The following is a 13,856-nucleotide window of genomic DNA, read 5'->3' on the forward strand; positions in this document are numbered from 1 at the left end:
TGAGCAAAGATCCACCCTATCAACTCTTCCACTGGATCCAACTCATTGTGTATTCCAAGGGGGGAAATCCATTGGGTAAAAAAGCATCTTTTTGCATTTGAATGTTTAAAATTGCACACAGGCCAGTATCCATAAATGAGCCTAAGCCTTTCTTTCGTCATTCAAACATAAGATTTGGGCTAGAGTAATGTTCTTCGAGGAGTTTTGAGCCCACAAAGAGTATAGCAGTCTGGGAGCCTGGCCAAAGGTTCCCTCTGAGCACCATCAAGTTTTAGTCTTATCACTGCAAACTGTGGCAGCAGAGTTGAACTGCTGATAATTAGGCACTAGTGAGCCAGAGCAAAGCCTGTCTGAGTCTCTCTTCTTCCTCCCCACCCCCTGCTAAGTGAAGCCTAGACTGCTTGGCCTTGTGTCTGGTGCTTGCTAGTGACACTTGACTTTCCTGCTCTGTTAACCTGTATTTGCTGTGGCTTCAGCTTTAATCTAGTGTGAAATGAGTCAGGAGGCTGCCTTTGAACTAATCCTTCTGGCCTCCTGTAAAAAAGTGGAGTATGTCTTTATTTGATGCTGACTGTTAGCTTTTGCCTACGCTCAGCAAACCCTGCTCCTTCCTTTGCAGGTGAAAGAGGGTAGCTGATGATGTTGCCTGCCCTTCTGTCCCCTTGACTTGTTGCCTTGTTCCTCTCCCTTCCTAGGGTTCTTCAGCTCATGAACTTGACTGACTCGCGTCTGGCTCAGGCAGGCAATGAGAAGCTGGAGCTTGCCATGCTGAGTTTCTTTGAGCAGTTTCGGAAGATCTACATTGGAGACCAAGTGCAGAAATCCTCAAAGGTAAATCCTCTTGTTACGGGCATATGGTATTCTCATCATTAGAATATTGTCATGTTTTCTTGTGTTACATCCTAACTGCATTTAGGCAATAAAATCCTTTGTTTCCTACTGTTGCTTTGTGTTTTTGTGACCTTTGACAATTGACCGTTGTTACTGCCTTCTCCCCTCCCAATCCCAGAATTAGAAATCTGCTTATTTTGCAGCTGAAGTGTTCAAAATTTCCTCCTTTGGGATAATGGCTTGAAGAGCACTTTAGTTGCAGAGAAAATGAAGATTACTTTCTCTACCTGGAATGCCAAGGCAGCAGGAGGATGTGTTGTACAGCCAAACCAGGGGCTAACCAATAAAATGGCATGGCTCTGAGATTATTGGAGGAAAGTGGGCCTGGGCCCTGTTGCATCAACTGAGTCTATCAAGCAGGCAGCTAGTTCATTGTTAGAATTTTCAATGGAGTGTGTTAGTGCCTGTTTTTTACTGCAAGGAAAGTGGCATAAATGTAGGATTTTACAGGAGAAATTGCACATTCCGTTGATTTCTTCTCCACTTGCTTTTTATTTTCCACTTCTAGCTGTACCGCCGTCTCTCAGAGGTCCTGGGGCTGAATGATGAGACCATGGTCCTGAGTGTCTTCATAGGAAAAATGTAAGTGCCCCGCCACTCCTCCACCTCCAAAGAGGGTGCCTGTCATCAGATTCATAGTTCACATGCAGTAGTTTGGCATATGTGCTCCAGCAGCCCATGCACATAGAGCTCTTACTAGATATCCCTCTGTAAAAAAAAGTTTTCTCCTTCCAATGAGAGCATAGCTTGATAGGATAGCTGTTTAAAGCCAACTTCATTGTGAATGCTGATCAACTACCAAGAAAGAATGGGGCGGGGTGGACATTGCAAAATCCCCTTTCCCCAGTAATATTGCTTAGTGTTAGATAGTTGAAGTTCATCTTCGTTCTTCTGTGCCTCCACACATGGGACTGCGCAGGCGCAGGCCAGCCGCCGGAGAATTTTCTAGAGCTTCCATGGCTCCGAAGGGGCCGTTTGTCGCGCGCCTCAGCGACCGTTTTCCCGCCCAAACGGTCACGTGATCCTCCAGCGACCAACGGCCCCTTCCCTCAGTTCTCTTCTTGCCGCCGCTTGGAGAGAACGTGAGCTTCGTTGCTCTGTGCTTTTTGTGCTTCGTGCTTTATTCTGACTGATTGCTTGGCTTTTGACTTCGGACTTCATGACCTCAACTATTCTTCGGATCTCGTTTTGGACTTTGTTGTGGACTCGGTAATTTGACTCGGACTGTTTTTGACCTTCCTTTCGCGTGCCCCTGAAGATGGCCTCAAAGGCTCTCTTCAAGCATTGCCTCCAATGCCACACGAAAATGGCCAAGACCGATGGCCATGAACTGTGCCTGTTTTGTTTGGGGGAGACCCATAATGTGTCGGCCTGTAAGATTTGCCAGGGCTTCACCAGCAAGGCCCGGCAGGAGCGCAAGGCCCGACTGAACTCCTCCCTGTGGCAGAAGGTCATGTCCGGAGGCGCTCCGTTGCCCTCCCCCAAGGCCGGCCCTAGCCCCTCTGCCGAACGGCATTCAAGAGCTGGCTCAGTGGCCTCCGCGAGGTCGGGGTCGAAACCGCGTCCCCCGAGTACCTCGGCGTCAAGAGCGGCCTCTCCAGCGCAGGGACCGGTGCGGCCGCCCCGTAGCGCGTCATCTACCAGGTCGGATCCGAGACCTACGTCGGAACCGAGGATCCGGGTACCGAGTCCCCGGTCGGAACCGACGGCCGGATCGGTTCCGATGAAGCCTAAGAGGTCGAAGCCGAGGTCCCCTTCGAAGGCGAGGAGCGCGTCGGTTCCGAGGTCTTCTTCGGAACCAGCGAAGAAGAAGAAGAAGACCAAGCATCATCGGTCGCCGCGTCCCGCTCCTCAGGAGGAGGTCATCGTGCTTCCTCACACGCCTTCCCCTCATCTGGGCTCCCCGGAGCCAGAAGACATCTCCGTGCCGGTGCCGGATCCGATGGCCTTCGAGACGGTGCCCGCAGAGTTCTCGTCGGGGCCGGAGCCGAGCCCGCACCGTCGGAGCCGACCGTCGCTTGCCCTTCGGTCGCCGAGGCTGGAACCGAGCCCGTCTCCTCGTCGGAGCCGTCCGTCGCCTGTCCGTCCGTCTCCACCTCCGGTCGGTCGTGAGCGGCATGGTTCGGGGGACAGTGTCCGATCAGTCCGGTCCACTGCGTCCCGGCATCGACAGGCCTCCTACCTCCCCTCGCCATACCGTTGCCAATGGGAGGGGGCACCTGCGGGCTTCTCCGTGTCGGAACCGAGGCCTTCGACATCGAGGTCGGCGTGGGCTCCCCCTCCGCTCCAGGTTCCGGAATCCCAGCTCGGTTCCGATGAGGAGGATGTGGAGAGCTTTGGCGGCTACCAGTCGGAGTCCTGGTCCGAACCATCGCCAGCTGAGGAGCTAGTGCCATCTGCGGACTCCCCATTCGAGGACCTCCGCATCTACGCCGACCAGATGGCAAGGATGGCCAAGGCTCTCGAGATGGACATCTCTTCGGCAGTCCCCCAGACCAAGGACAAGCTCCTCAAGCGTATCTATGGGGATAATCCGGCGTACGTTGGCTTTCCCATGCTCGAGGGTATTGAGGAGATTGTGGAGAAGGTGTGGCAGGTGCCCTGTGATCAACCTCCAACGTCCAAGCGCATCGAGCAGCTTTACAAGATCAAGCAGGGCACCTGGCCGGCGTTGGTGAAACACCCTCCACCTTCCTCCTTGGTCACAGAGGAGTTCAACCCCCGACGATCGGGTCACTCCTCGGTGCCTGCCGATAAAGAGGGCAAGAAGCTGGATGCCATGGGCAGGCGCCAGTACATCGTCGCCTCGCTGGGTCTGAGGATTGCCAACTACCAGACCATCATGGCAGGGTACCAGCTGTACCTCTGGGAGAAGTTGGCATCCTATACCCGGGACCTCCCTCCTGAGCAGAAGGCTGTGGTGTCCCTGCTGCAAACAGAGGCTGTCCGGCTGTCTAAACAGCAAATGAACGCTGGGAGCCACGCTGCTGACACTGCTGCTAGGGGGATGGCGTCGGCGGTGGTCCTCAGGCGCCACTCTTGGTTGCGGTCGACGGCCCTGTCCCAAGAGGTGCGTTCCAGGGTGGAGAGCATGCCCTTTGAAGGGGACTCGCTGTTCTCCAAGTCCACCGACGAGACCCTGAAGAAGAAAAAGGAGGACAGGCAGACGGCGCGGTCTTTGGGTCTGGCTCCAGCGGACAAGCCATCCTCCAGGCCACGGTACGCTCCCCGGTCCGGCCCTTACCACTACCAGGGCAGATACCAACATCAGCGGCCGGGCTACCAGCAGTATCCTGCATACCAGCAGCGGCCTTACCCTCCCGCACAACAGCAGAGGAGGCGTCGGCCCTTCAAGCCTCGTCCGGCACAACAACCGGCCCAGCAGAAAGATCAGCAGGGCGCCGGGAGGCAGTACTGACAGGTCACGCCAGCCGTATCCCCGAACTTTTCGGACAGACTGAGTCCACTCCTCTCTGAGTGGGAGTCAATAACATCTGACTCATGGGTCTTAACGATTGTTGAAATGGGATACGGGCTGGAGTTTGTTGAGCTGCCTAGATGCAGTTCACCCCTGACAGCTGTCAATAACACTATGGCCGAGCTGGATGCGGAGATCGTGTCGCTCTTGGCCAAGGGTGCTGTGGAAGAATTGCCCTATGAGGACTCTGTAAGGGGGTTCTTCTCTAGGTTCTTCCTGGTCCCTAAAAAGGATGGGGGCTTACGTCCCATTTTAGATCTGAGGGGCCTTAATGCCTTCCTCAAGGTGACCAAATTCAAAATGGTTACGTTGGCGGCTGTGATCGCCTTGCTGAAACAGGGAGATTGGTTTGCGGTTCTTGACTTAAAAGACGCATACTTTCACGTGGGCATAAGGAAGGAGCACAGGAAATACCTGAGCTTTGTTTACCAGCAAAGGGTTTTCCGGTATAAGGTGCTCCCCTTTGGCCTGTCCACTGCCCCACGAGTGTTCACTAAATGTGTGGCCCCTGTGGTTTCCTTCCTACGGGAAGAAGGCTGTACCATCTTTCCGTACCTTGATGACTGGCTCATCGTAGCTGAATCAGAGTCTAGGCTGGTGCAGGACATTGGCTTGGTACTTAGCACTTGCCAACGCCTGGGGCTCCTGGTGAACTTGGAGAAATCCAAGCTGGTGCCCAATTGCAAGGTGTCCTACATTGGTGCACTGTTAGACTCTGTGGAGGGTAAGGCCCTGCTCCCCTTGGAGAGGGCTCGGTCCCTAAGGGGTCTAGTGTCCATGTTTAAAAGGAACCGATTCCAGTCTGTGCGCACTATCCAGTGCTTACTAGGGCATATGGCAGCGGCCACCTCTGTGGTGCCTTTCGCTAGGCTGCGTATGCGCCCTCTCCAGAACTGGTTTGTGCGGAGGTACGATGCTCTGCTGCACCCTCCGTCCCTCAAATTCTCTATCCCGAGGGTCATCCTCTCCTCCTTGGACTGGTGGCTGTCTGATGACAACTTATTTAGAGGGACCCCTTTTGGGTATCAACACCATGACATCACGGTTACCACTGATGCCTCTCTGTTGGGATGGGGGGCTTACTGTAGTGATGTGTCTGTGCAGGATGTCTGGTCTGACAGGGAAAAGACCCTCCATATCAATGTGCTTGAACTAAGGGCCATTCGTTTCGCACTTGTGTCTCTTACAGCACTGCTGAGAAATCGTCAGGTCTTGGTGCAGACGGACAACACGACTGCCATGTACTACGTGAATCAGCAGGGGGGCACAGTGTCCATGGCCCTGTGCCGGGAAGCCACACTCACTTGGCAGTGGGCTATCAAGAACGGCGTGTCGCTCCGAGCTATACACGTGGCTGGGTCAGACAATGCCCGGGCAGATGCCCTCAGCAGGGCCCCTTTACTAGACCACGAGTGGGAACTGAACGGAGAGTGCGTTGAGCCGATCTTCCAGATGTGGGGTCATCCGGTGATAGACGTGTTCGCCACTGCGGCGACCACCAAGGCCCACACGTTCTGTTCCAGGGCAGGGAGCGACCCCCTCTCTATTGGGGATGCCTTCCAGTTTACGTGGACGCAGGGCTTGCACTACATGTTTCCTCCGTTCCCCTTGATTCCCAGGGTCCTGTGCAAGATAGAGGAGGACGGGACGGACTGCATCCTGGTGGCCCCCTTCTGGCCACGGCAGGTTTGGTTCCCGAAGCTCCTGCGGATGTCCCAACGGACGTATGTGAGTCTGCCCCCTCGGCAAGACCTTCTCCTAAACGGGAGCCTAGTCCACCACGATCCCAGGAAGCTGCACCTAACGGCTTGGCGGATCGTTCCTCCCCTGTAGGCTTTACTGACGAGGTACAGAAGGTCCTCCTGAATGCTCGTCGGCCATCCACTAGGCGCGCTTATGCGGCCAAGTGGCGCAGGTTTGAGCTCTGGGCACTTGCCAGAGGAGTGGTGCCTGACAGCAGTCCCTTGGGGGCTGTATTCGAGTATTTGTGCCACTTGCGTGGCCTGGGCTTGAAGGTGTCCTCCCTCAAGGTACACTTGGCAGCGATATCAGCTGCTCACGCCCGAGTAGAGGGTGCTACGGTGTTTTCTCACCCACAATCCCGCCAGTTCCTTAAGGGCATGTACAATCTTTACCCACCTGTGTCGGCGCCAGTGCCTCAGTGGTCGCTGTCCTTGGTGCTCTCACGTCTCATGTTGCCTCCATTTGAACCTATGGCTACATGCCCCTTGGATGTGCTATCCTACAAGGTAGCATTCTTGGTGGCCGTCACATCGGCCAGAAGGGTCAGTGAGCTGTCTGCACTGCGGTCTGACCCTCCCTTTCTTGTGTTTCATCCCAACAAGGTGGTCCTGCGTCCCTGCCTCGGGTTCCTGCCCAAGGTGGTGTCCGCCTTCCACCTCTCGCAGGATATCTCACTGCCTGCATTCTTTCCTCAACCCTCCTCTAAGGGGGAAAAGGCCCTCCATTCCCTAGACTTGAAGAGGGCCCTAGCCTATTACCTGGATAGGACGAAGGGATTCCGCTCCAGTCCTCACCTGTTTGTATGTTTTGGGGCCAAGGACAGGGGTAGCAGGGCTTCCTCACAGACCCTGTCTAGGTGGATTGTGACGGCCATTAGCAAGGCCTATTCCCTGGCAGGGGTGGCTTGCCCGCTTCATGTCAGAGCCCACTCCACGCGGTCCCAAGCATCCTCTTCGGCACTCCTCAGGGGGGTGCCCCTGGTTAACATTTGTAAAGCAGCCACATGGTCCTCTGCAGACACCTTTGTCAGGCATTACGCCGTAGATGTCAATGCGGAGCAGGATGTATCTGTGGCCAAGGCTGTCTTACACTCCCTTTTTTCCTGAGGGAGTTTTGGAATGACTTTCTTGGCGTACCTGTTGGGTACCCTTGAGTGAAAGTGTATATATGTACCTGGGGGTGTGTATATATGTAAATATTGAGTATTTATGTGTCCCTACACAGTATTTTTACATAGATGTATATATGCATATCTATTTATTGTTGTTCTTGTTTGTTTAATAAAATTGTGTTGGACTTCACCCCCGCCTTCCTTATTGTGTGAAGCTTGGTACACTCCCATGTGTGGAGGCACAGAAGAACGAAGATGAAAACAGGGTTAACATACCTGTAACTTATGTTCATCGAGTTCTTCTGTGCTGACACACAACCCTCCCTCCTACCCCGCTGTGAACTCCAATGCACAATAATGTGATGGCTGTAACGGAAATTGGTGTTTTTAAGGTGTTATGGCTGAGGTGTGTTGGTCAAGCGGCGGCAAGGGAGAACTGAGGGAAGGGGCCGTTGGTCGCTGGAGGATCACGTGACCGTTTGGGCGGGAAAACGGTCGCTGAGGCGCGCGACAAACGGCCCCTTCGGAGCCATGGAAGCTCTAGAAAATTCTCCGGCGGCTGGCCTGCGCCTGCGCAGTCCCATGTGTGTCAGCACAGAAGAACTCGATGAACATAAGTTACAGGTATGTTAACCCTGTTGCTCCCTTCTTGGAAACTTGACCAGGGTTGAACAGACCAAGTGCTCCCGGACTTGCTTTTCACCAAGCCCCCTCACTCATTTAAGCACTTCACTGCCCCTTCCCTCCCTCAGCTGAAACCCATCATTCTGTGTCTTGAGGTTCATGGCCGCAGGCATAACTACACAAGGGCTATTAGAATTCTGCCGCTGATTATGGAAGGTGCTGAACTGCAGAGGTTTGTGTTGTCACTGCCGCAGAATTCTCTTGCCCTTGCTGCAGAAATCAGCCCTGCAGTGCCACAGAATTCCAAAGGCCTCAGTTTGGGCCAGTGTAGCTTTGGAACCCAAGTAGTGAAGATTATCTGAAGGATAATTTTCTAGTCATCCAAATGTAAGTACAGTGGCTTTATGCTAGTATTTTGTGGCTTCTGTTATCTGTGACTTTGGGGGAGGATGGAGAACGGTGCTAAGAAAGCAGCCTCTCCCAAGTGCCTTTTTTTTCTCCTTGTAGCATCACCAACTTAAAATACTGGGGACGATGTGAGCCTATCACCTCCAAGACACTGCAGCTTCTCAACGACCTTTCCATTGGATATCCTTTTTAGCAGACCTCCCACTCTGAGGGCAATGCCTGCATAATAATGTTAAGTCATTCCTTCACATCACAGATATGCATCCTAGGATGCCGTCTCAAATGCATTATAGTTTATTACAAGTAACAGGACTCTTCGCTGCCTATTAGTGCCCATTGTCCCATTTCCAATGAGGTAACTGCAAATTCCAGGCTATTCCATGGCTGCTTTCATAGCATAATACTGTTACACACTTCTCTGAGCAGCAAGAAATTCCAGCTGGCTTGGCTCCCTTTGGATGAGAGGCAATTGCAGACCTGTGGCATTTGTGTATATTTATAAATAAAGCAAGTGCTGCAAGTAGAGCACAGGAAGGCAGGTACATCTTATGAGGCAGCAGGTTTGCTACCCCACATCAGATCTCTCCACCGAGAGAGAGAGAGCCTCACCATGCAAATATATTTATTTAGCGCACACACACACACATTTGTAAGGCAACCCAAAGACCTTCTACTCCAGCATCCTGGCCAAAAGCTTGGATGGTATAGGGCACAGATAAACCTACAATCCTTAGCATGAATAAAAAGTAGGCATGAATAAAGAATAAGAAGGTGATGGTTGAGAAAAATAATTTGAAATAACTCAAGCAAGTGCCCCAGGCTGCTTGCAACCGGATGAAGGTGAAAGATCTCTTCCAAAGTGTCTAGTCAGTGTGATTTTTATACATAAAAGTCAAGATAGTGTATGTCTTTATATTAATGTAAAAACAAATAACATTAATATATATTTGTATGTTATGAATATTAATAATCTTTGCCGCTCTGAAAAAAATACATTCGTTGGCCCTTAAGCAGTTGCACGGCAAAGGATCTGCTCAGGTTCATAGTCTAGCCCGTCAACCAGGTCTTCCAGTAGTAGCTGGGGATAGAAGTGTGCAGATCTAGGCAGGCCCTGGTTCCTGTGAAGATTCCTTCCAAGTGACTGAGGCAATTATTTTATCTAAAGAAGCGCACCGCTTGTAACCTCCCAGCCCAAAAGCATGTCTCTAGGGTTTTCTAAAAGGCTGATAACTTTCTGGGCTATATTGCTGTTCCCTTAACACCCTTTCTACATACAGCAGTGTGAGGAAACTGGTGAAGCTGAGCGCTGTGCAGTTCATGCTGAACAATCACACAGTAAGTGGTTTTTGCATCCTTCGAAAGATTCTCCCTGCAAGGGCAGGGTCTTGAGCAGTCAGTGGCTTATTTTATATGATTTTCATTTCCTGTGTTTGCTTTAAATCCTGATACCTTGTGTTTTCTCGGAAGGCTTCTTACTTGTGCTGTATTTTTCCTTGTTTTCTCTATGCAATGTTCTTCCTAGATACTGAGGGTTTTCCTGCACCCAAGCCTGATGGTCTCTCTAGCAATGAAAGATAGATCAGGGGGCTGGGTAGAAATGAGGGCTGCAGCTTAGTATGGAAAGTGGAAGATCTGAAGAAATGAAGCACCTCTGTCACACTTTGAACCTCTCCCTTTTCTCTTGTCCTTCCGAAAAATCCCAAGCTCCATTCATCTCAAGTCATGGCCAACATCTTCAGTCTTTCTGAAGTTAACCATGTGTGATTTGTTACTTGACTACAATAATGTTTTCTATATGGAATTGTTTTTCAAAATTTCTAGAAGACTGGGATTTTTAGTCCCCCTTGGGCAGAACATGGCATCCTCTTCCAAGCAGCGTTTACTCCCAAAGCTACTTGACACCAGAGCATATCTGGTTTGCTTCTCACAGAGTGCTGCTTTTGACCTATGGATTTTTGAATGGCTTAAGCTTTTAAATCAGCATTGTGAATGAGTTCACAAGAGTTGCTTACCTATAAAAGCTTTTATTAACCTGCCTGTCCATCATACCTATGTTAGTCAACTAAAGGATGTTGATAGCCTGAGAGAATTAACTTTATTCCAGGTTACAAAAGCCTTCCTGTGGGCATGATCACCTGGACTTGATGCTTTCATGCAACAGGTGACCAGGCAAGTAGTGGTTTACAAGACCACTCTAAATGCTTAAGTGTGTGTATGTGAAAATCTCTCAAATAAATCATCCTTCTGGAGAAGGACACACCTCAGAACCTAGGAGCGAGCCTGATTTGTAGAGCCTGGATAAGGAAGTTCTGTTTCTTATGTTGAGGTTATGGTTAAGAATAGCCTGTTTTATTGCTAAAGAGGCACCTGTTTTAACAGCACTTGAAAGCCTGTCTTTCCAACAGTGCTAGTTGTAGATCATAACTCAGTAGCCGTTTTCTGGATACAGACTGCTTTATGGTTATTTCACTTGTCCTTCTTCTACAATCCCCTGGGGAATGCTAAACTGCAAGAATAAGCCTTCATGGCTGATGGGGTGTTTGGATCTAACCTTCCATGTTCACACCCAGTACTCCAGCCTGCTACACTTTGCAGGCTTGTTGCAGCTGTACCTCTTGCAGGCACAGATCCAGGAGTTTTCTTAGAGGTGCTGATGGCAAGTACTGGTGCCTAGTGATTTCAGTGTGGGCAGGAGATACAGCTTCCTACAGATTATATAAATATCATTACACAGATACTAAATAATGAGCATTTTGCTATATTTTCTGTTGTGTACATTTTTATTCATTGTGATCTGGTGCACCAGTAGGATTATGCACCTGTGCAGAGCAAGCTTCTAGAGCTAAGCCGAAAGAACTTTGCCTGCTGGCCCCACCCATATGATCCTAATGTGCATGTCATGAAGGGGGGGGAAATGCAGCTTCTCATCCATTTGGGCATTTCATTGTGTATAGAAATTAAACCACTGTTGAAGAGCCAGAATTTCAGCCAGTAGACACTGATGCTACAATAGCATAGTTTGTCTTCCAGAATGAAGCTGTTCACTTACTGAGCAGTAAATAAATGCAGACACATGACAGACTATAGCTCAAAGGCCACAGCTTGTTACATTGCATGCTTGGTTTCACTCCACTGCTCTCAACTAAATTAAACTCAGAATCTAGAACCTGCTTTTTGAGGGTGTATTCAGCACTGACTGATGACGCCTACAGCATGTCCCAAAATAGAAATCTGCTGGTCTCTCCAAGAGATGCTAATGTTGCCTATTCGCCATGGTTCTGTGGCTCTTGTCAGCACCAACTTTACCATTCCCCAGTGACCAGTCCTCTGCATGCAGATCCTACTCTTCAACCACCCACCAGTCTTTATGAAAGAAGTGGCCCAACTTACATCCTTTTAAATCTTCCAAGCCCATACTTTGACTTCCTTTGTTCTGCTCTAATTTGTTCCAATACATGCCAGCATGGGAACACACAACCTAGGACAACCGTTGAGTCTTCACCAATAAACTGTCTAGGCTGTGCTATCAAGTTCACTTCCCTGTCAGGGTTCCTTCAAAATTACACATTCCAAACCCTTGGAAGTGATTCCTCCCTCTCAAAACACTCAATATCACATCCTATATCTGAGACATGTCAAAAAGATTCCTTTTGTCACCAAGTTAATATCCTGCTCACTAAATCTAGTGTCTCTTTAAGACTCATGACCACCCCCTCAGTTGAGCCTTTCACCAGAGTTTTGCAGCAGTGATATATACATGCATTCTATCCCCTCAAGGATCCATGATCCTCAAAGCTACTCATGCATTTCATTGGTGGAGAAATCTTCACAGCTTGCTGCAAGGGGTATTTATCCCTCTAACGTCTAGGTCCACTTTCGCCCTTTGGGGTTGGGGAGCCCATCACTAGTGCCATCATGGCAGGAGTCAGGTGTGTTTACCCATGCACTGGAGTTTCTTGTGGCCCACTAGATTGGCCTTCCAGTGTCTGGGTGGCCACAGATCATGTGACCATGAAACATTACATGAATAAATAGAGGAGCAAGCTCACAAACCCTCTCTCGCTCATCTATCACAATTCATGAAATGCCCTATCAGACCATTAGCAACTGCTTTTCTAGTCCCTGTTACCTCAGTGAGACTAGCTAGCAACTTCTCTAGACTTTGATTCAGTGTCCCATCTCTTCCTGGATAAGACTGTTCTTAATACCTGGATAAGGCTTTTTCCTGGTACTATATTCTTACTGAAAATAGCTTCCAAATTTCACTTGAGCTAAGGCCTGTTCTGCCTGCATTTCCAAAATCTATCCATAGACGATGAACAGGCTTGCACATTATCACCTTCTCCCTTAAATTGGGTGGAGTTGCCCCCAAACATTCTTTCATTGCTCCAGAATCCCAGTTTTCTGACGGCAGATAACTGCTTAGAGAACATCAGTTACAAGTAAGCAGTCTATTCTCATTGATCAGCCATGTTCTTTTAAATCTAAAGAACTTTAAGTCATGCCTAATATTGCAGTTAGATGAAAAGATGTTACGCTGAGCATTGTAAACGCTGTATTAGAGCTGCAGTATTATTGTAGAACTGCAGTATTTACATTTTATTTGCCACCAACATACACACTCCCAAACTTGAAAGCTAAGACTCTCAGAATTTAGTGTGTCCAGTGCCAAATTTTGTGAAAGATAACTCACATGCTTAAAGCATGAGAGAGCATCCGCCTGCATTTTTAGTTTGTGGTTGTTCCCAAGCCAATACTGAGCTACACAATATGTGCTTCTTGACTTGCCACTATTTCTATGTGCCAGGCATTCCACCATCACCACCCCAACATATTACTTCTCCTTACTAATGACTGTTATTCTTTTGACAGAGTGAGCACTTTTCTTTCTTGGGTATTAACAATCAGTCCAACCTGAGTGATATGAGATGTCGGACAACTTTCTATACTGCACTGGGGCGCCTCCTCATGGTGGACCTAGGTACTGCACTCCATTCTTATGTACCAAAACGCATTACAGAGCTCTTGATATTCTAATCATATGTTGCCAAACAGAGATGGGTGCAATTTAACTGGTGAACGTCTTTCAGGTGCAGGTAGACAGTCTTTTTGGCCCAAGTGGTCAAAAAATACAACAGCTACAATCTGTGTGTGAATATGTTAGTATTCCAGCAAACAAAAGGGCATAGGAAGAGGGCAATAGAAACATCAGTATAAAATATTACTGGTTTTCACTGCACTCACTATGATTGCAGTGGATGAAAATAATGCCTAGGTAATGTCTGGTACTATAATATGTTTCTGAGAAAGATCCAAGTTGGGCACAAGGGCTTCAGTGGATCAATTTACAGTCAAGTTTTCACTCTTGGAATAACTGTATTCCAAGTTCTGATTTTTTTTAACCATTACTTGCTCTCTGGGAAGGGGAACCCATCCTCAGGATCCTGCTAGTTTCAGCTGGCTCTTCAGCCTTACAACTTTGACTCCCCCTCCCTCCCCATCTGAACTCAGCTATGACCTTCTTTTGGGGGTGGAGCAAGAGAGCTGCCTTGCCAACCAAAGGTATCTGGTTTGCGACTGTTTAGCATGTGTACCAGGGTA

The 13,856-nt window shown here is 49.3% G+C and overlaps 1 protein-coding gene across 1 annotated transcript in view; it reads left to right on the top strand.

The window, feature by feature from the left end:
* Nucleotides 1-13,856, top strand: part of XPO7 (exportin 7) — an 85,799-nt gene that overhangs the window by 54,760 nt on the left and 17,183 nt on the right. The window contains exons 14-18 of the mRNA XM_054998076.1: nucleotides 696-831; nucleotides 1,400-1,473; nucleotides 8,355-8,435; nucleotides 9,527-9,590; nucleotides 13,128-13,236. Coding sequence (XP_054854051.1) covers nucleotides 696-831; nucleotides 1,400-1,473; nucleotides 8,355-8,435; nucleotides 9,527-9,590; nucleotides 13,128-13,236 — 464 coding nt within the window. The remainder of the gene's footprint in view (nucleotides 1-695; nucleotides 832-1,399; nucleotides 1,474-8,354; nucleotides 8,436-9,526; nucleotides 9,591-13,127; nucleotides 13,237-13,856) is intronic.

This window comes from Eublepharis macularius, chromosome 14 (assembly GCF_028583425.1).
Source record: "Eublepharis macularius isolate TG4126 chromosome 14, MPM_Emac_v1.0, whole genome shotgun sequence".
Classification (NCBI taxonomy): Eukaryota; Metazoa; Chordata; class Lepidosauria; order Squamata; family Eublepharidae; genus Eublepharis; species Eublepharis macularius.